The 21,645-nt window shown below is 45.7% G+C and overlaps 1 protein-coding gene and 1 non-coding gene across 3 annotated transcripts; both read left to right on the plus strand.

Annotated features, from left to right (window-relative positions):
* The first annotated feature begins 7,170 nt into the window (after positions 1–7,170).
* LOC115457960 (diacylglycerol O-acyltransferase 2-like) lies at positions 7,171–20,682 on the plus strand. 2 transcript variants are annotated; one of them, XM_030187687.1, is made up of 8 exons: positions 7,171–7,259; positions 7,581–7,686; positions 9,722–9,829; positions 10,240–10,310; positions 10,779–10,983; positions 13,680–13,854; positions 17,775–17,977; positions 20,174–20,682. In XM_030187687.1, exons 2-8 carry the CDS (start codon positions 7,614–7,616, stop codon positions 20,326–20,328), a joined length of 990 nt encoding a protein of 329 aa, XP_030043547.1. In that variant the 5' UTR covers positions 7,171–7,259; positions 7,581–7,613; the 3' UTR covers positions 20,329–20,682. The 2 variants fall into 2 exon arrangements, with proteins under 2 accessions (XP_030043547.1, XP_030043548.1); XM_030187688.1 differs by having other exon boundaries at positions 17,775–17,929.
* Positions 16,642–16,713, plus strand: TRNAM-CAU. The gene has a single exon. It is a non-coding gene; the product is annotated as a tRNA-Met (tRNA).
* Positions 20,683–21,645: the final 963 nt, after the last annotated feature.

Genomic DNA, 21,645 nt, shown 5'->3' on the forward strand with positions numbered 1-21,645 from the left:
GGAATCGGAGGATAATCAGATTTCAATAAACTTGTTCATTTATCTCTCTCTACGACTCATGTGATGGAGTAGCTGCACCATGTCGAGAAAGCGTTGCCTGCATCTCCCGGTGTGGGTGGGTGTGTCCCTTTGATCAGGGTCGGCTTAACCATTTAGCAAAACTAGGTGGTCACCTGGGGTGTCAGCAAAGAACAGCTGTAGATTAAAGAAAAAAACATGTCTTGACAGCCACACAATCCGAAGAACCCTCAGCATGTACTTTGACCTACAAGGATTGTGGTTGATTTTCAAATAGCCTGTTTGCCAGAGTAAATGACTTTTGGGTGTTGCCTCCCTATACATGTGCATGTGTGTGGGACTTCAGGTCCCTAGTCTGTCCCCGTCCCTCACCAAGATTTTGATAAGTAAATTCAAAAATTCTCTTGCACCTATCTTGTCTCAGTTTGAAGAAACTTTCTTGGCTAGGTTGTTGGTACCTGTGTTTCTAAAATAATGCAGTAGGTGGGGAAAGGAAAGGGGCTGGGTTTTTTAAACATTTTTGTAAGTGATATTGCTGAAGGGCTGTCTGGTAAGGTTTGCCTCTTGGCAACGAAACTAAAATCTGCACTAGGGTAGACACCCCTGATGGTGTGGATAACATGAGGACGGACCTAGTGAAACTTGACGAATGACCCAGAATTTGGCAGCTCAGATTTAATGCTAAAAAATATAGGGTCATGCATTTCGGCTACAAAACCCCCAAGGGGATGGTATGGTTTAGGGGTTGAAGTACTTCTTTGCATGAAAGAGGAGCAGGACTTGGGTGTGATCGTATGGGATGATCTTAAGGTGGCCAAACATTGTAGAAAAGTCGATGACAAAGCCAGAAGGATGTTTGGGTGCATAGGAAGAGGAATGGCCAACAGGAAAAAGGAGGTGATGATTCCCCTGTATAAGACTCTGGTGAGAACTCATGTAGAATATTCTAGGGAATTCTATATATGGTGCTGAACACTGCTTTGACCCCGGGCCACCGAGAGACTAGGCCAGGCCTGGGGCAAGGCCGCCCTGCCTCCGCCCTCCCCGCTGCCCCGCCTCAACCCCCCCGCTGCCCCGCCTCTGCCCCCTGCCACTGCTGCCCCCTGTCGCTCCCACCCGCCGCTGCCGCCCCCCCCCCCCCCCCCCCCGCTGCTGCAGTCCATGGTCTCACCTGCCTGCCTCCACAGCTCCAGGCCCACTTCATTCAAAGCGGCAGTCGCAGATCGCGTCTCTTCTGTCCTTCCCGTCCTGTGTCCCCGCCCTCATCTGATGTAACTTCCGGTTTCCACGAGGGCGGGACACAGGGAGGGAAGGCCAGAAGAGAGGCAATCTGCGACTGCCGCTTTGAATGAAGGGGGCCCGGAGCCGTGGAGGCAGGCAGGTGAGACCGGGGACTGCAGCGCCGGCGGCCTGACCCCAGCACCGGGCCTCCCTTGGAGGAATTTGCCCCCCCCCCCCCTCCCGCCCTCCCCTCTCGACAGCCCTGCTTTGACCTTTTTCTTAAGCTAAGATGGTATTAGGACTACAATAAACATAAACATTATGGGTCAGATTCTATATATGCTGCTTAAAAAATCCGCACGGAAAACATTTCTGCCTAAGCGTATTCTATAAGATTTAGGCGCAGTATACGGGATATGGTTAGTTGATATTCTAGCGCCTAAAACTACGTACCTCTATCTACACCAGTGAAAATGTGGTGCAAATCCCCCGTGCATAGATTTACCCGCACTGGGTCGTTTTCTATAACTAAGTGTGTAAATTTGGGATTGCCCACGAAATGCACATTTCCCCACCCATGAACACGCCCCTTTTGAACTGCACACATAAGAATTTAGGCACAGTTCATTACGGAATACGCTTAGTAAGTTGCGCGCGTCAATTCTAATTATTGTCAATTAGTGTCCATTATTGCTTGTTAAGTGCTGTTAAAAATGCTGATAGGCTTGTTAAGCCAATTAAGTTACGCATGTTGTTTGTTTATTTATTTATTTATTGCATTTGTATCCCACATTTCCCCACCTATTTGCAGGCTCAATGTGGCTTACATTGTGCCGGAGTGGCCATCGCCGTTTCCGGGTTGAGAAATACAAAGTGATACTGCATTAAAGTTCATAAATTATAGAGTAGATTATAAACAATCAAATATAGAAAGTTCATATCCTGCATAAGAAAGTAGAGTGGTCATGAGTAGTGCGTAACGTTCATTAGTGCTGCGTAAACGAAGCAGTCGAGTGTAAGAGAGTTCCGTTTCGTCTAGTTTGGTGACGTTTCGTTTTCTAGTATTTAGGATGGATCGTTGTGGTAGGCTTTTTGAACAGGTTGGTTTCAGTAGTTTCGGAAGATTGTTAGGTCGTGCATTGTTTTATAACGTTTGGTAGTGCGTTCCATAGTTGCGTGCTTATGTAGGAGAAGCTGGATGCATATGTTGATTTGTATTTCAGTCCTTTGCAACCGGGGGTAGTGGAGATTCAAGAATGTGCGTGATGACCTTTTGTGTTCCGGGTTGGCAGGTCTATGAGGTCTGACATATAGATCGGGGCTTCACCGTGAACGATTTATGGGCCAGGGTGCAAATTTTGAACGCAGTGTTATGGAATACACTCAGATTTCAGCGTGGAATGCTAGGTGTGCTGTACAGAATCTGGCAGCATGTGCTATCAGCACGTAAAAGTGTTATAATGGAAGCAAAGGTAGAGGAAGAAATAACAGATGGCATGGATGGGCAGAATGGATAGGTCGTGTGGTCTTCGGCATCATTTTGTATGTTTCTATGTAATTAAAAAGCACCGAAGAGAAACGACAGACAATCCCTGCCTTTCGGTGCTTGTCTGGTTGTCTCTGGACTCTGATGATTAGCGGAGATCTTCCTGTTAAGTTCTTTATTTTCTCTCTTGGACTCTAAATGATTTATCAGGGCTATAACCCTGCTTTGAGCTTCTCCCAGATTAGCAGACACTCATACTCAGGGGCTGAAGGAACATTACACTGATGTGAATTTGGTTCTGTGATAAATAGTGTTCTCCTAGGACAAGCAGGATGCGTCAGCCACAAATAGGTTATTAAACTCTGGAATTCATAGAATGTGGTAAAGGCAGTTAGCTTAGCGGGGATTAAAGAGGGTCTGGACAGCTTCCTAAAGGAAAAGTCCATAGACCATTATTAAATGGACTTGGGGAAAATCCACTGTTTCTGGGATAAGCAGAATAAAATGTATTGTACTTTTTTGGGGATCTTGCCAGGTATTTGTGACCTGGATTGGCCACTGTTGGAAACAGGATACTGGGCTTGATGGACCTTTGGTCTGTCCCAGTATGGCAATACTTATGTACTTATATGTACTTATCACCCGATGGCTCCCATTGGACAGAATATTCTGCTGTCCACAGAGAACCTACATTGCAGATAAGTAACTCTACTTTGTACAATGCACAAGATGCCTTTCTGCCCTTCACCCTGCCCCACCCCAGTCATTGTACACAGAGGCAGAGGAATGACATCGACCACCAACCAACTTTTTGACTCACACAGACAGCATCAGCAGATATGGGGTATGCGTGTTTTAGTGAGGATGGCGGTGGTGGGGTGACAGACAAGAGGTTGAGTTGTTCTCCCCACAACCTCCCCCCAAAAGATGTATTGCTGCTCCTGTTTCAAGTTTCATGTGTATTTCATACACTACCTACTGGAAGCCATCTTGGCGGTTTACAATAATGTCTGATATATTATATCAAATCACAAGCATATAACAGATACATTGTTGAAAAGAAAGAAAAAGAATGTATAACTTCCATAGGAAAGAAGAATGACAATGGAAACTTTCCAGGTCACTCTGGCAGATGGTATGCGAGAGCGGCTTTGAAAAGTTTAGTGCTGCCTGCCCCCTGGTGGTTAGTGGCTTAGGTGCACCAGAGGGAGGATTTTCCCCGAAGGCTGCAGGTACCTGAAAATGCTCCACAGGGATTCAGGCTGTCTTCTCCTGTGCCTTGTCATTCATAAGTCATCCTGAGGACGTTGTGGAAGTATCTGTAGGAGCTGGGCATCCTCTCCATAACCCTTTCCTAATAAGTAAAGCCTCTGGAGCCCGGAACGGCCTGTGTAATCCTGCCAAGGCTCTATGTATTGGTATGTGATAACCATGTTAGTCCACGTTAAAGGTAATACATCGAAATAAAACAAAAGGAAATAAGGTGATAGCTTTTTATAGGACTGAAGATGCATTTTCTCTCTTCCTTGGGTCAGGTACGAGCAAAAGATGACAAATATCAGAATATATTTCTATTTATTATCGTCACAGCTGTATAAATAGTAACATAGTAGATGACAGCAGAAAAAGACCTGCACGGTCCATCTAGTCTGTCCAACAAGATAAACTCGTATGTGCTACTTTTTGTGTATACCTGACCTTGATTTGTATCTGCCGTTTTCAGGGCACAGACCGTAGAAGTCTTGCCAAGCACTAGCCTCGCCTCCCAACCACCAGCCCCGCCTCCCCCAACCGGCTCTGCCACCCAAGTTCGGCTAAGCTTCTGAGGATCCATTCCTTCCGGACAGGATTCCTTTATGTTTATCCCAATGCAATGTAATGTGGACTTAAGTCCTTCTGCTGATCCTTGTCAGCTCCAATATCTGCTAATCAGAAAACCGCAGGGATAACACATACATTCCTGAGATAGTGAGAAGAGACTTTGGAATGATTCTTCACCTGTTTCTTTTGGTGTCCTGTTTTTTTTTTTAATTTCAGACTTGAACTATCTTCTGCAGTACTGCTATCAATATAACTAAGGGGTGTCCTTGTGCTATTGTCATCAGAGCACCCCTCCATCCCCCCCTCACCCCCATGCAGGTGTCACATTAAAAAAAAAAAGTAAAGCATGTATACAGCACGGACAGCTGAAAAAGCAGATTTTCTTCAGAAACTCAAGCAGACATCACGCTGATACATAGTGAGGGCACATTTTGAAAGGACTTTAGGTGGCTGATAGCATCATTTCTTTATTTAAAACAAAAACATTGGGGGCATTTGCATGGATAGCTTTAACCATTTAAGGGCTTCTTTTACAAAGCCACGCTAGCGATTCCAGTGTGACAAACGCGAGGAAGCCAAAAGGAATTAGTATTTCTTCACGGAGAGAGTGGTGGATGCTTGGAATGCCCTCCCGCGGGAGGTGGTGGACAGGAAAACGGTAACGGAATTCAAACATGCGTGGGATAAACATAAAGGAATCCTATTCAGAAGGAAAGGATCCTCAGGAGCTTAACCGAGTGGATAGCAGAGTCGGTGGTGGGAGGCGGGGCTGGAGGTTGGGAGGCGGGGATAGTGCGGGGCAGACTTATACGGTCTATGCCAGAGCCGGTGGTTGGGAGGCGGGGATAGCGCTGGGCAGACTTATACGGTCTATGCCAGAGCCGGTGGTTGGGAGGCGGGGCTAGTGCTGGGCAGACTTATACGGTCTGTGCCCTGAAGAGCACAGGTACAAATCAAAGTAGGGTATACACAAAAAGTAGCACACATGAGTTGTCTTGTTGGGCAGACTGGATGGACCATGCAGGTCTTTTTCTGCCGTCATCTACTATGTTACTATGTTACTATGTTAATGTGAATAACATAGTAGATGACGGCAGAGAAAGACCTGTACAGTCCATCCAGTCTGTCCAACAAGATAAACTCATATGTGCTACTTTATACCCAGAGCTTTTTTGAAGGGGTACTTGGGGGTACTGAGTTCCGGCACCTTTTATTTATTTATTGGTTCACTTGTACCCCACATTTTCCCAGCTTATGCAGGCTCAATGTGGCTAACAAAGTTACTAGAAAATTACATTATACAACAGGTTAAAGTTGATCCAGTACACAAAGTTTACAAATTTAAGTACAGAGTGGCTAAAATAAGAGAATACGGATGGGAATAAAGGGGCAGCAAACGGGAAGTTGACAGAGGGTGAAATGCGGGTAAACTAAGAGAACGGAAAGAAAAATATATTGACTGCTAAAATTGACCAATGGTCCCCAAGTTTTACTGAAAGAGCTCAGGCTCTACACACCAATTCTGCCTCATCATAGATTCTGTGATTGTTTGCAGGGGGCCTGGCTATTGTGGGGAGGGTCCCTCGGTGATCACCCCACCCCTGAAGGGTGGCCCCGCATTTGAGTACCGGCACCTTTTTTGGTAGAAAGAGCACACTGTCTATACCTCCTTCCTGCTGAATAAACTTATTTCGGGCGGTTTGCCGGCCTCCGCATATGATGAGTTTCACGCATGTGTAAAAGCTGAGCATGCACAGGGTGGAGGGGGAGAGAGGGTGGTCTGCGGGGACGCGGCTGGCAGTCACCTAAAATGCACGTTTGTTCAACGGGGAGGAGGCCTTTGGCTAGCGGGGCTTGGGGATCCTCGCCAGCCTTATTAAGGGAGAAGACATTTTGGGTGGTCCTGAGCCGGAAGTGAAAGTGGGCCCTGGCCCACTCGGACCCAGGCATCGCTACGCCACTGGTACAAGGGTCAGACAGAGTCAGCGATGATCAGGTCAGGGTCAGACATAGGCCAATTTCCTTTGAGCATCGATCGCTGTTCCACGTTTGATAAGTCCAGTGGTGTTTACACATGTATGTAGAATGCTAATAAAAGTCTATTATAAAAAGTAGACCGATACACATATATAAAAACAAAGAAATAATTTATTCAAACCAAGATCAAAGCAGTACCTGACGTGGCCAGCGTTTCGCCCTCAGGCTGCGTCAGGGGTAAAACTAAAAATCAGGGGTGATCAACATACCCCTTCAAAAAAAGCTGTGCTTGTCAACAGACACTGCTCTGGATCTGTTGCACTTTGATCCAGAGCAGTGTCTGTTGACAAGCACAGCTTTTTTTGAAGGGGTATGTTGATCACCCCTGATTTTTAGTTTTACCCCTGACGCAGCCTGAGGGCGAAACGCGGCCACGTCAGGTACTGCTTTGATCTTGGTTTGTGGAATGCTAATGGCAACTTCTGAGCATCAGCCCCTCATCACGCTATTGCACACGGAGATGGAACACAGCAAGGATAACTGGAGTGACCTCAGGAAGTAGGATTTTAAATGTATTACCATTAACCAAAAAGAGAGAGAGAGAGAGAGAGAAAGCGACTGCTACTTCAGCTAGGGAGAAGGACCAAAGTGCAGGGAGCAGAGGTCAGCCAGCTGCTGCAAAGTTTTCAGCACCAAAGAGCGACAGAGGGACTATCTTACATCGTACTGCGTGGGGGTACGTCTCTGTCTGATTTGGGGTATCTGTCTCCCTCTTGCTAGTGGATATCTGCTTTCTGTGGGTCCTGGGTGCTTCTCTTTGGCTTCTTTGAGTCCATGTGTGTCTGTGTGTCCTCTCGTCTCTGCGCTATCCCTATGCCTCTTGCCTGCTGTGGCTGTTTGTCTGTCTAGCTCTGATTTCAAGAATCAGTGTTACAGGATACAGGAAGTGATTAGTGTGTGAATATTTTGCCTTCAATCCACATTTTCTTTGAGCCTTGGTTTGTGATCTGAATGTGTGTGATCAGTTGAAATATTTCCCCTTCCCTCCTCTGTGCAGGTCCCCTCACCCCGTGTCCCTCCACCCGAATAAATGAAGTCCTCTATGAAGAAGTACATTGAAGCTATCTCTGTCTTGCAATATGTGTTGACCTTCCTGTTCATGGGTGAGTAACCTACCGGGACACGATGGGTAAACATGGAAGTAGGGCCGCTTAGGTGGTATTATTACCAGTTACCATGACTTTTATAGAACACTAGTAAAACAGGCCCGTTTCTGACACAAATGAAACGGGTGCTAGCAAGGTTGTCCTCGGAGTGTGTATGTTTTATAGAGTGTGTGTGAGACTGACTGTGTGAGAGAGAGAAGGTGAATGTGCGAGTGTGTGACAGAGAGAGAGTGAGACTGGGTGCGAGTGTGTCTGTGAGAAAGAGATTGTGTTTGTGAGAATGAGAGTGTGTGCCATGGGCCCCCCTCCCTCCCTCCCTCCCTCCCTCCGAGTTCCAGGGTCATTACATAAGTAATGCCACACTGGGAAAAGACCAAGGGCCCATCGAGCCCAGCATCCTGTCCGCGACAGCGGCCAATCCAGGCCAAGGGCACCTGGCAAGCTTCCCAAACGTACAAACATTCTATAAATGTTATTCCTGGAATTGTGGATTTTTCCCAAGTCCATTTAGTAGCAGTTTATGGACTTGTCCTTTAGGAAACCGTCTAACCCCTTTTTAAACTCTGCTAAGCTAACCGCCTTCACCACGTTCTCCGGCAACGAATTCCAGAGTTCAATTATGCGTTGGGTGAAGAAAACTTTTCTCCGATTTTTTTTACATTTCTCTTGAACTTTCGCTTAGGGCAGGGGTACTCCTAGGGGAGCTAATGAAGATGGCAAATAATAAAGTTTTTGTATTAGGGGAAGCCCATTCTCGGGCTGTTGAAGAACTTCTTCTAAGAATTTATGAAATAAGTCCCTCAAGGAGCTATATCAACTTTAAAATAATCAAATTATTTTAGTTCTCACATATATTACCTGATTAATATTAACCTATCACACCGACCCATTCACACCATTCATACTCTACTGCCATTAACCCTGATGCTGGTTGGAAGTTCGCTTGGGAAGAGCAGCCAAGTCGAAGTCAAAACCCCTGATGACGCATCTAGCGAAACGCAGGTTTGTGTAGGGTTTGACGGCGGTTTCAAGGAGCAGATGTTTCTGTGATTTCGGTGAAGAACTGAACTGAACTGGGAGTAAAGCGGATTGGCGCGCGCAGTATTAAGAACACTGTAGTCGGCGAGATGTTTTACAAGATTTGAATATCCACAATAAGGATTTTGGAGATAAATGGACCTTGAAATGAGATGGATGTGTTTTGGTGTCATCATTAAGAATTGACTAATACAGCGATATATGCGAGAACTAAAATAATTTGAGTATTTTAAAGTTGACAATTTTCAATAAAGAACTATACTAATTTTCTCTACACAGTGAAATGGTTATTTGATTTTGATAAAATAAGCTATCGCTAGATAGAAATAGAGATACTCAAACAGTATTTGTAACAAATATGCATGAGAGAGATTTGCAAGTCTGTCACCTCCATTATATGGGAATCTCTCTCATGCTAATTCATTAGGGATATCCTGAACTCAACTAGCCTGTACACCTGTTTGAATGCCACTGGCCTAGGGGCGTAGCCAGACTTCCCGGTGGGAGGGGGCCAAAGCCCGAGATGGGGAGGGGCACATTTTGTTCTGCTGCCGCCGCCTCCCTCCCCCCCATCGCCCTGCCGCTCCGCACCCACTGCAGGCTCCTTTTAGTGAAATTGAGCATACTCGGTTTCACTAAAAGGAGCGTGCTGGACGTGAGGGGAAGTCAGAGCAGGGCAGGCAATTCGGCGGTGCCAGAGACTGGCATTGGACAATGCTTCAGCTGGTAGGGATTGGGGACCCCCGCCAGCAAAACCAGGGACCCAGAGGAAATTTTTTGGGGGGGGCCCAGGCCCCCATGGCCCCATATAACTACTCCACTGGGGTATCCTGTGGATAGATGCAGAGGGACCTTAGTGGCAGAAAGCACAGACCCAGTAGGACCTATGATAGCACAGTAGGCAGCTAATGATGGGTCCATTGGGTAACCCATGTGGTCCTAAACTGATACGTAACTGTATATAATATATAAATGGTATGTTCTCCCCCCACAGGTATCTTCTTCCTGGCTCTGCTTCTCTATTTGATGTTTACCTCGTTCTGGATTGTCACCGTCCTTTACTCCCTGTGGTATTTCTTTGACTATGGAACGTCAGAACGAGGTAGAAAATCCATGACTTTATCACTTGTATAGGAAAGTAGGTGTACACCTTATATCCAGCCCTCGTCTTATAGGGGACTGGATGCATCTGCTCTACCATGTGTACTTTTAACAGAGGGGAAAGCTCTTACAGGACAGAGGATGTAGGGTGGATTCTATAGTGATGCGCCTATATAAAATGGGAGGTATATGATGAATTTTATAGGTGATAATAAGTAAACAGGAAATTCATATATGAAAGCTAATCAAGAAATGTATTAAGTTATGTCCAATAAAAAAGGTATCATCTTATCCATGTTTTATTTTGTTTGATTTCTATTGATAACCTTAAGAGTGGACTAACACGGCTACCACACTCCTCTACTATATGAAACATGAAACCTGCTTCACTCACTCTCTCCCTCGTTATAGGTGGTCGGCGGTCAGCATGGGTCCGGAGATGGACAGTGTGGAAGCACTACAAAGATTATTTTCCCCTCAAGGTAAAGCAAGGGTTAATCATATTTTACGTGTTTCCTTATGGTTTATCCATCTGCTTTGTCTCTGTGTTCAGCTTGTGTGTGTCCGTGTACACGCTCAGCACTCGTACCTCTTCCCTCCCGACAATGAAACCCTCCTCCCTCTCCCCCCTATCCACCCAATGCAGACCTCTTTCTTTCATTCTGATAGCAATATACACCCTCTCCCCAGAGCTGCCAAGTTCCCTAGTTCCAAGAGGCAGAGGTGGAGCCAATCCTGGCTTTCCGACAAACCTATCACAAAGCATTGTGGGACCTGTAGTGTTGATTTCAAATAGAATCAGGGACTATAAATCCCACATCACTCTGATGTATAAGTTCAAAACCAGGATTAGGGGAAAAAAACTGGAACTGGGTACCTTCACAGCTCTTCCTCCCGCTTTCCCCTGACCCCCGACTCCCCTAACTTCTCTTCCTCCTCCTCCTTCACAGATGATAAAGACAGCTGAACTCAGACCAGACAGGAATTACATCTTTGGCTGCCACCCCCATGGCATCATGTGCTTCGGCCCCTCCTGCAACTTCTGCACAGATGCAAATAACTTTCTAGAGATCTTTCCCGGCATCCAGCCCACCCTGGCCATCCTGAGTGGGCTCTTCCGCTTTCCCGTATACCGCGACTATCTGATGAGCTTAGGTAAGTGGGACGGAGCTGAAGGCCAGTGACGCGATTTCTCCAGGGAGAATCTGGCTCAGCCCAGCCTTTTGAGTTTACATCTCAATGCATTGTGGTACATGTAGTCCAACTGGGGGGGGGGAGGCGTGGTAGGGAGCAATCTTCATTGGATGCCAAGTTAACCAGTTCCAGGCTGGAGATTTTGGGACAGCCCTAGTTTTGAACATACATCCCAAAGCAGTGCGGGATTTGTAGTGCTTGATCCCAGTGCCGCAGCAAGGGCGGCTGCCACTCGGAGCAGTTCGCCGCTGTGCACCCCCCCCCCAGGTGCAGCACAACACCCCCTCCCTCGGCGCATCGACACCCCCGTCCTCGGTGCACTTTCTTACCTCGTGGCGTAGGAAGGGAAGGGTGGGAGGGCCGGTCCGCCCCGAGTGCATGCCGCTGGGAGCTGCGTCGGCTCCGCTGGTTCCCTGCTCTCTCTGCCCCGGAACAGGAAGTAACCTGTTCTGGGGCAGAGGGAGCAGGGAACCAGCGGAGCCGACACTCCCCCAGCGGCGTGCACCCATGGCGGACCGCCCCTCCCGCCCCTCCTTCCTATGCCACTGCTTGATCCTGCTCATTGAAATGCAAGTCCCATAATGCAACATGATGGGGTGGTCAGAAATCCAGGACTGCCCAAAATCTCCAGGCTGGAATCAGGTAACTTGGCATCTCTGACTATGGGTCTTAGAATATACCGGGAGGGGTGAGGGGGAAAAAGACCTGAATTCGTCCAGGAACTGGGTCAGTGCCAGCCTTCCATTCTTTGTAAGATAGGTAGATCCAGTCCAGATTTTGCCCAATTGCAAGCTGGGACTTATAGTTTGGCTTTAAGACAAGCACAGGTACTCTTTCTCTGCATGCACCGGGGCAAAACCAGGCATGGCTCGAACTGACCTGAAAAACACTAAGATGCTGTCAGTCCCTCTAAAGGTTACAAGATACTGTGGGCCAGAAACACTAAGCTTTCCGAGCCAGCAACGTGGGTTTTAAACTGGTTCTAGCCAGTTTAACGTGCAAGTAGTAAACCAGGACATGCATAAAAGGGCATTGTCCTGTCACGGTAAGTCTGGCCGCGGCGGCTCTTCCCGACTCCGTGGCCAATGGTTGCGGGCAGCGGGGGAGGAGGGGAGAAGGCTCCATTTGTTCCATATTTGAATCATACTCGGAGTCGGAGCGAAAGAGAATCTTGCAGGGTGATCACCGGCTGTACCGGCGGCTGCAGCTTGCGCTCCATCCCGTGGCTCTGACAAGTGCTCGTCAGGGACGTCCTTTTTTGGACGCCTTTAGCATGCGCAGAGCAGCCAGCATAACGCTTGGCTGCTCTGCGCATGCTCAGCTGGCCGACTGGCTTGGAAGGAAATCCTATGCACATGAGCTAGCAGCGACCAGCTCATTTGCAAGTGATTTCCTTGATACATGCCCATTTCTTACCGAATTGGTAAGGGAAGGGCTTTAAGGATTGTTTTAGTGCATCTGGCCCCAAGTGTCACCACATTGCTTCCGGAAGCATCAGCCAAAGCCTGGTGCAATACTGCCACCTGCTGTCTATTCAGTACCATAGCAGTAATGGGGCAGAAGGCAGTTTGCTGGTAGCAGAGTAGCACAGTGGAAGCTTGCTGGGTCTAAAACCCCCAAGTCCATGGTTCAAAGCCCATCCTCTGCTAAGGTTTATTTTTACATAAACAGCATCATTCCCTTTGGTTAAGGTAATCACTGTGTGAAACATGACTTAGAGAAACTAAGGACCGGGGTAGCTTTTATTTTGATATTGTGATTTAAAATATATATATTTATAATTGGATATAGGTGTATATTTCAACAGCTGTCAGAAATCTGTCTCTCTGGTTCTCAGAGTTTCCCTCCTGCCTCCGGGACAGTGCCTAGTTAGTAAGCTGAGCCCGGGTTACCTTCTCTTTCTGGAGAGTCTCTCTGGTTCTCCTGCTCCCAAGGATCTGTCCAGTATGGTGAACTGGATTACTTCCTCTCACTGGGAGGGGATGAGTCTAGGTTTCTCAGGGTCTCTCTCTCTCTCTTCCCACAGGGAAGTGTCAGTAAGGTGAGCCTGGTTTACCTCCTCTTTCTGGAGGTCTCTCTGGTTCTCATGGGTTCTCCCTGGTTTTCAGGGTTTCTTTCCGTGTGCCTCTCTGGTTGTCAGGGTCTCTCTCCTGCCCCCAGGGCTGTGCCCAGTCAGTAAAGTGAGGCTGTATTACTTCCTTTCTGGGGTCCTCTCTGATTCTCAGGGTCTCTTTCTGAGTGTCTCTCTAGTTCTCAGGATCTCTCTCCTACCCCCAGGGCTGTGCCTGGTCAGTAAAGTGAGCCTGGATTACCTCTTGTCTCTGGCGGTCTCTCTGGTTCTCAGGGCCTCTTTCTAGGTGTCTCTGTGGTTCTCAGGGTCTCTTTTAGGCTTTCTGAGTGTCTCTCTCCTGCCCCCCAGGGATGTGCCCAGTCAGTAAGATGAGCCTGGATTACCGCCTCTCTCTGGATGTCTCTCTGGTTCTCAGAGCCTCTTTCTGAGTGTCTCTCTAGTTCTCAGGGTCTCTCTCCTACCCCCAGGGCTGTGCCTGGTCAGTAAGGTGAGCCTGGATTACCTCTTGTCTCTGGCAGTCTCTCTGGTTCTCAGGGCCTCTTTCTGGGTGTCTCTCTGGTTCTCAGGGTCTCTCTCCTGCCCCCAGGGATCTGCCCGGTCAGTAAGGTGAGCCTGGATTACCTTCTGTCACAGATGGGAACAGGTAATGCCGTGATGATTATTATTGGAGGGGCAGCAGAGTCCCTATGGTGTGCCCCTGGAGAGCATGTGCTGACCCTGCGTGGACGGAAGGGCTTTGTGAGGCTTGCTCTGGAGCATGGGTGAGTGGCCAGATTCCTGTTTCACTTTCCAGCAACTGTGCTTACTGGTTGTGTCTGTCCAAACACATCCTCAGACTTATCATCAAAATTCCCTCCAAGATGTGCAGGGGTCCACCTCTCCCATTCCTATTACTGGGGTGCCTGCAGCAATACCGGGGTTTTGAGGTCTGCAGGGACCATGGTGGCTAGTGTAAGAGTATCAGGTAGCCTCAGTGAATCTTCACTCTTGTGCTCCCCCCCCCCCATTAGCTTCAAAGTCCCTAGGCCCCCCCCCCTTGAGATTTCAATAAACTCAACAATCACGATCACCTCATACTGTAAAAATGCATAATTGGATATAATACATCTAAATAAACTTTATTTAGTACCTAATGAAGGCAATTTACAAAACCCATTTACCAGGGTAAATAGGCTGCTTGGAAATTCCACTCCCCTAGGCCCAGATGCTCAAAACCTAAGGCTGGTGCAGAACCTATCCAGGGGAGGGAGAAAAGAGAGATGAGAGTGAAGAGGGTTCGAGAGACAGACACAAAGCCCATATACTGAAATTATTTCAAGAAATGTATTTTCCCTGTTTCAATCTCTCGTATATCTCATTCACTCCCTTTTCCCCCCTCCCCATATGTATGTGGTGTTTATGTAGGGGTGTATGTGCATATCTTTGTGTGTGCAATGGTGAATGTATGTGTGAAGGGGTAAGCAAGGTGTGTCCTTGGTGAATGAGTGTGCATGTATGCTTGTGTATTTGGTGAGTGTTTGTTTATCCTTTATCATTTATTTACTAGGCCGTCAGTTATTACAAAGGTAAATCAGAACGGTTTACAATATAAAATAACATTAAAATAGCATTAAAACAATAAGTACACATACTCTGAAATCCATTTATGATAGAAAAGCACTGCAAAAAGTCAACACACATACAGATTTCACAAGCTATAGTCATAAAAACATTGATAAAAATCGAAAAACTAAAATTTTTTTCCCCTTTATTTCTATTTTAAGCGTTTTTTTTCAAATGTGTGTGTATGCTTGTGTTTTTGGTGAATGGCAGAGAGTGTTTGTGTATATGTTTGTATATTTGGTGAGTAGAGCGAGTATATGTTTGTGTATTTAGTGAGTGTGGGTGTGTCCTGTGAGTTGTGCGAGTTGTGTGTGTGTGTATGTTTGTATATTTGGTGAGTGAAGGTGCTTGTGCATTGTATGTGCATGTTTGTGTATTTGGTGATGACTATATGTACCTGTGAGTTGTATGTATATGTTTGCATGTTTGAGTGGATGTATCTGGTGAGTTGTGTGTCTATAGTGAGTGTTGTGTACGTATGCTTGTGTATTTGGTGAGTGGGTGTGCTTGTGAATTGTGTGTGTATATATTTGGTGAGTGGGTGTCTCTGGTGAGTTGTGTCAGTAGTGAATGTTGTGTACATATGCTTGTGGGTGTGTCTGGTGTGCTGTGTGTGTATTTTTGTGTGTTTGGTGAATGTACGTGCTTGTAAATTGTGTGTGTTTGGTGAGTGGGTGTGTCTGGTGTGTTGTGTGTGTATTTTCATGTGTTTGGTAAGTGTGTGTGCTTATAAATTGTGTGTGTGTGTGATGAGTAGGTATGTCTGATGAGTTGTATTTGTATAGTGAACGTTGTGTGTGTATGTTTGGTGAGTTGGTGTTTCTGCTGAGTTGTGACTATAGTAAGTGTTGTATATTTGTGTGTTTGGTGAGTATGTATGCTTGTAAATTACGTGTTGTTTGAGTGGGTGTGTCTGGTGAGTTGTATTTGTATAGTGAGTGTGTGTGTGTATGTTTGGTGAGTTGGTGTTTCTGCTGAGTTATGTCTATAGTAAGTGTTGTATATTTGTGTGTTTGGTGAGTATGTATGCTTGTAAATTACGTGTTGTTTGAGTGGGTGTGTCTGGTGAGTTGTATTTGTATAGTGAATGTTGTGTGTGTATGTTTGGTGAGTTGGTGTTTCTGCTGAGTTGTGTCTATAGTAAGTGTTGTATATTTGTGTGTTTGGTGAGTATGTATGCTTGTAAATTACGTGTTGTTTGAGTGGGTGTGTCTGGTGAGTTGTATTTGTATAGTGAATGTTGTGTGTGTATGTTTGGTGAGTTGGTGTTTCTGCTGAGTTGTGTCTATAGTAAGTGTTGTATATTTGTGTGTTTGGTGAGTATGTATGCTTGTAAATTACGTGTTGTTTGAGTGGGTGTGTCTGGTGAGTTGTATTTGTATAGTGAATGTTGTGTGTGTATGTTTGGTGAGTTGGTGTTTCTGCTGAGTTGTGTCTATAGTAAGTGTTGTATATTTGTGTGTTTGGTGAGTATGTATGCTTGTAAATTACGTGTTGTTTGAGTGGGTGTGTCTGGTGAGTTGTATTTGTATAGTGAATGTTGTGTGTGTATGTTTGGTGAGTTGGTGTTTCTGCTGAGTTGTGTCTATAGTAAGTGTTGTATATTTGTGTGTTCGGTGAGTATGTATGCTTGTAAATTACGTGTTGTTTGAGTGGGTGTGTCTGGTGAGTTGTATTTGTATAGTGAGTGTGTGTGTGTATATTTGGTGAGTTGGTGTTTCTAGTGTTTCTGCTGAATTGTGTCTATAGTTGTGCTTGTAAATTGTGTGTGTGGGTATGTCTTGTGAGTTGTGTCTATAGTGAGTGTTGTGTGTAAATATATGTGTGTGTTTGGTGCGTTGTGTATGTCAGTATAGTGGATAATATATATGTAATGTGACTATTTATTACATGAGACAAATAGTGAGTGATTCAGCTATAGAGCTGAGCAAAGGCTGTCCACCAGGAGCAGAGTGGCGCAGCGGAAGCGTGCTGGGCCCATAACCCAGAGGTCGATGGATCGAAACCATCCTCTGCTAAAGTTTTATTTCCTCTCTTTCTGTAAGGTGAGCTTAATGGCCTGGTTTCCAAGCAGTGGGGTTGCTATCAGCCTTCTCCACTCTAATACACAACTGAGTGAAAAGAAAAGAATTTACAACCTCCAGAAAGACAGTTCCCAGGTTCTCCTTGTCTGTGGTTTCTGCCTGGTCACAGGATACACCATAGTTTGCTGCTGTTTCTCCTGAGATTGTAGCTGATTATTCTGTGGGAATTCTTTGTTTTTCTCTTCCACCTCTGGGAAATATCCACCCCCGACTATAGTTTTTCTTCTGTTTCTTTTCACTGTTTTCTACTGGCTGTATTTTTTGTCTTTCCTCTGTCTGTGGTTATTTTCTGCTTTGTTTCCGATTTAATGTATGCTTGTTTGTTTGTTTGTTTTAAATTATCAGTCTCTCTTCTATGACTGTTAGCTCCTCTTTAATTCTCTCATTCTTCTGCCTATGGTTTATCACCTGTTTACTTCTACTGTATTTTTTCCTGGCTGTGGTTTAACACTTGCTTATTCTCACTATCTTTTCTCTGAATATGGTTTATCTCTTTTTTTTAAATTATTTTACTTTTTATCTATTTTTTTTTCTTGACATTTTTGCTGTCTTTTTCTGTGGTTTATCCCCTGTTTATTCCCACTGTCTTTCCTCTGACTGTGGTTTAGCACCTGTTTATTCTCACTGTTTTATCTTTGACTGTGGAGTATTATTTTCACTGTCTTTCCTCAGATTGTTGATGATCTTTCTCACTGTTTTTTTCTCTGATGTTGGCTTGTCTTTATTCTCGCTCTCTTTTCTCTGACTGTTTTTTCTCACTGGTGTTTTCTCCTGTTTATTCTCACTGTCTTTGACTGTGGTTTGTCCCCTTTTTATTTTCAGTCTTCCCTCCGACTGTTGGTTAGCATCTGTTTATTCTCACAGGAATTTATTCTCACTGCTTTTTCTCTGATGCTAGTTTCTTTTTTTGTTTATTCTCACTCTCTTTTCTCTAACTGTGGTTTTTCTGACTGTTGTTTATCTCCTGTTTACTCTCTCTGTCTTGTGTTTTCCAGAGCAGACCTGGTACCGGTGTACACCTTTGGGGAGACTGACCTGTACCGGCAGGTGAAATTCAAGGATGGCAGCTGGATGAAGACACTGCAGCTTTACTTCCAGAAGATGGTGGGCTTTGCCCCCTGCTTGTTCCTTGGGCGTGGAATTTTCTCCAGTGAGTCCTGGGGGCTGACTCCCTTCAATAAACCAGTCACCACAGTTGGTGAGTGTAACTACATATGCATAAGTACACGAGTATTGCCATAATGGGACAGACCAAAGGTCCATCGAGCCCAGCATCCTGTTTCCAACAGTGGCCAATCCAGGTCACAAGTACCTGGCAAAATCCCAAAGAGTAGCAACATTCCATGTAGAACTACAACCAATAGCAAGATTCTAGAATCCTAAAGAGTAACAAGATCCCATGTAGAACCCCAAAGAGTAGTAACGTTCCATTCAGAATCCCAAGTACATAAGTAAAAAAGTATTGCCATACTGGAACAGACCAAAGGTCCATCAAGCCCAGCATCCTGTTTCCAACAGTGGCCAATCCAGGTCACAAATACCTGGCAAGATCCCAAAGAGTAGCAACATTCCATGTAGAACTGCAAACAATAGCAAGATTCTGGAATCCTAAAGAGTAACAAGATTCCATGTAGAACCCCAAAGAGTAGTAACATTCCATTCAGAATCCCAAGTACAGAGGTATTGCCATACTGGGACAGACCAAAGATCCATCAAGCCCAGCATCCTGTTTCCAACAGTGGCCAATCCAGGTCACAAATACCTGGCAAGATCCCAAAAAGGTTCAATACATTTTATGCTGCTTAATCCAGAAATAAGCAGTGGATTTTCCCCAAGTTAATTTAATAATGGTCTATGGACTTTTCCTTTAGGAAGCCGTCCAAACCTTTTTAAAACCCCGCTAAGCTAACAGCCTTTACCACAGGCTTTGTATCTGGCAGCTCCGAGGGACCGTAGCCGCAAGTGCCCAGAATCTAATTCCAGGCCCAGAACCTAACGCCAGCACTAGGAGCGATTAGCATTGGAACTGCACGCAGGTTAATGTGTGCAGCATGTACAAAATCCTCCAGCACGTGTGCTAATCTGTGCACTGAAGATTAGCACAAATTGTATTTAAGTGCATTGAAATGGATTCAGATCGGGGTGATTATGTATTCACTCCAATGCTCAGAAGACAGCGCAGAAACTAACGCTGGGCTTAAGGCTAAAACATACCGCCAGGTCAGTGATGGCATTCAGGTTTTGAGGGGAGGATGTCTTCTGCATTTTTCACCTTAAACTGCCGGATTTTGGCATCTTTTTAAAGAAGAAAGAAGCCCTACAGCCTTTAGCGCTGTTAGTGAGGACCCCCCCCCCCATGTCTGTGAGTCCGAGAAAAGCCGGGAGTGAGGGGGGGGTTTGGCGCCTGTTTTCCTGTACTTTGGTGTGAGCCTCTTAGGGTATTTCAAGTGCAAAAAAAAAAATTTTTTTTTTGTGGGGGGGGGGGGGGAGTGCTTATATTTCATGGTATGGGGGATGGGTGCCAATGTTGCTCTTGCACTTACTGTTTTGCCTGGCACATGCGCACAGGAGTTTCCCAGTAAATTCAGCTCTTGTGCACATGTGTCAGTCCTGTTCTTCCCCCTTGCTTTTTCACTTCACTAGTTCACATAAAATTTGTATCCCATTTGCTCTGGAGGTTAGCTTTCAGGACTATGGGATGTGCACTCTTGCAGTGGCGTAGGCGCAGGTGGGCCTGGGTGGGCTGGGGCCCACCCACCTAAGGCTCAGGCCCACTCAACAGTAGCACACGTTTAGCGGTAGCTGGTAGAGATCCCAAGCTCCGCCTATGAAAGACTTCCCCCTGATGGTAACAGAAAGGCTACTCTCCAAGATACTGGCACCTGCACATTCTCAGTTTTTAGCGCATGCTTGCTACAGAATGCCAAAGTGGAAAGAAGTGTTATCCCACCAGCTGAGATTTTTTTTTGGTGGTGGGGGAGGGGGGGAGAACACTCGGTGCCCACCCACTTCTTGCCTAGGCCCACCCAAAATCTGTTGTCTGGCTACGCCCCTGCGTCTCTTGCCTCTAATGTCAGAGATTTGAGCATCAGACCTCTGGAGGGGAAGAAGATGAGAATTGGGGGGGGGGGGCTGCTCAGGATAGGGGAAGAAGGGAGAGACAGACCGACCCCCTGGAAGTTCATTATTTCCCTCTCTGTCTCTAATCCCAGCGGTCACTGACTGTACGTGTGATCTTGAAATGAGTCAACTCCCCCTCCCTCCTGTGCCTCAGTTTTAATCCACAGCTCTGTGTCAGATCTTTTGTGTGTGACCTCCAGGATGAGTCACTTTATCTCCCTGTCCTGCTGGGGGTTGTACTAGGATTTTCTAATCTTCCAAATGTTCTTTGCAGTTGGGAAGCCAATCCAGGTCCCTTGTATCCCTGTGCCGTCCTGCGAGGAGGTGGATAAATATCACCAGCTGTACATTGAGGAGCTGCAGAATCTGTTCGACAGGCACAAAGTCAGTTGTGGACTTTCCGAATCACAGCAGCTCATTATCCTTTAGGGGATGTCCTGCCTGTCTCTGGTTGTATCCGGGTGTCTGTCTTGGAAACTGTGCGAATGGGGTGTGAGGCTGAACGCTTCCTGTGCAATAAATTTGTCACACACTGTCCTCCATGTATTGCTTCTTAAATATGTCAATAAAAGAGGGTGGAAGGGGGATCATAGCTTCACAGGACCTAATTTATTCTATCTCTCAGGATGTATTTTGCCCCCTTTTACACATCTTTAGGGGAGGGGCATCTGCTGTCAAGTGGGGTCCACTGGTCACCATCTTTCTTCTGCTGAACTCTGTTGTATAAGAAATATTTAACTTGGTCATCATTAAAGATCAGTCCTGGAGTAAAATAAAAATTCAGCCCTTGTTTTTCTGTGTGGAAGTACCTACTCAATACATTGTTGGTTAGTCTGGGAGTGAATCAATAGAAATCAAACAAAATAAAACATGGAAAAGAAAATAAGATGATACCTTTTTTATTGGACATAACTTAATACATTTCTTGATTAGCTTTCGAAGGTTGCCTTTCTTCGTCAGATCGGAAATAAGCAAATGTGGTAGCTGATAGTATATATATAAGTGAAACATCCAAGCATTTCATTGACAGTCTAGCAGGGTGGGGGTGGGTAGGAGGTATGCATGGGGACATCAAAGCATTTCATTGATAGTCTAACAGGATGGGTGTGGGTAGGTGAGAGGAGAGTGATAAACAGAGAAATGCAACTTTATGGTTTATAATAGGCTAGAAAACCCAGATCCTTGTTAAGTCCTGTCTGTTGGGTGTCTGGGAGTGAAGGAAGGCAGAGAGAGAGAGAGAGAGAGAGAGAAACAGAGTGGATGAGAGAGAAAAATGAATTAGATTGTAAGCTCTGTTGAGCAGGGACTGTCTCATGTCCAGTGTACAGTGCTGCATACGTCTAGTAGCGCTATAGAAAGAGAGAGAAGAGAATGAGAGTGAGAAAAACAGAAAGAGAGAGAGAGAGAGAGAAAACAGAGAAATGGGGAGAGAGAGAAACAGCAGGTGAGAGAGAAAAACGAAGGGAGAGAAAGAGAGTGAGAAAAACAGAAAGAGAGAAAGAGATACACAGAGAGAAGGAGAAATGGGGCCAGAGAGAGAGAGAGAAGGAGAGAAAGAGAAGAAAAAAAGGAGTGAAACAGAAAGAGAAGGAAAGAGAAACAGAGTGGAAGAGAGACAGAAGGAGAGAAAGACAGAGAGAGAAACAGAGTGAAAGACAAAGAGAAAGAAAAAGAAACAGAGAGGGAGAAGCACGGTGAGAGAAGGAGAAAAATAGAGAAACAGAAAAAGAGATAGCGAGAGAACCA

This window comes from Microcaecilia unicolor, chromosome 14 (assembly GCF_901765095.1).
Source record: "Microcaecilia unicolor chromosome 14, aMicUni1.1, whole genome shotgun sequence".
NCBI lineage: Eukaryota > Metazoa > Chordata > Amphibia > Gymnophiona > Siphonopidae > Microcaecilia > Microcaecilia unicolor.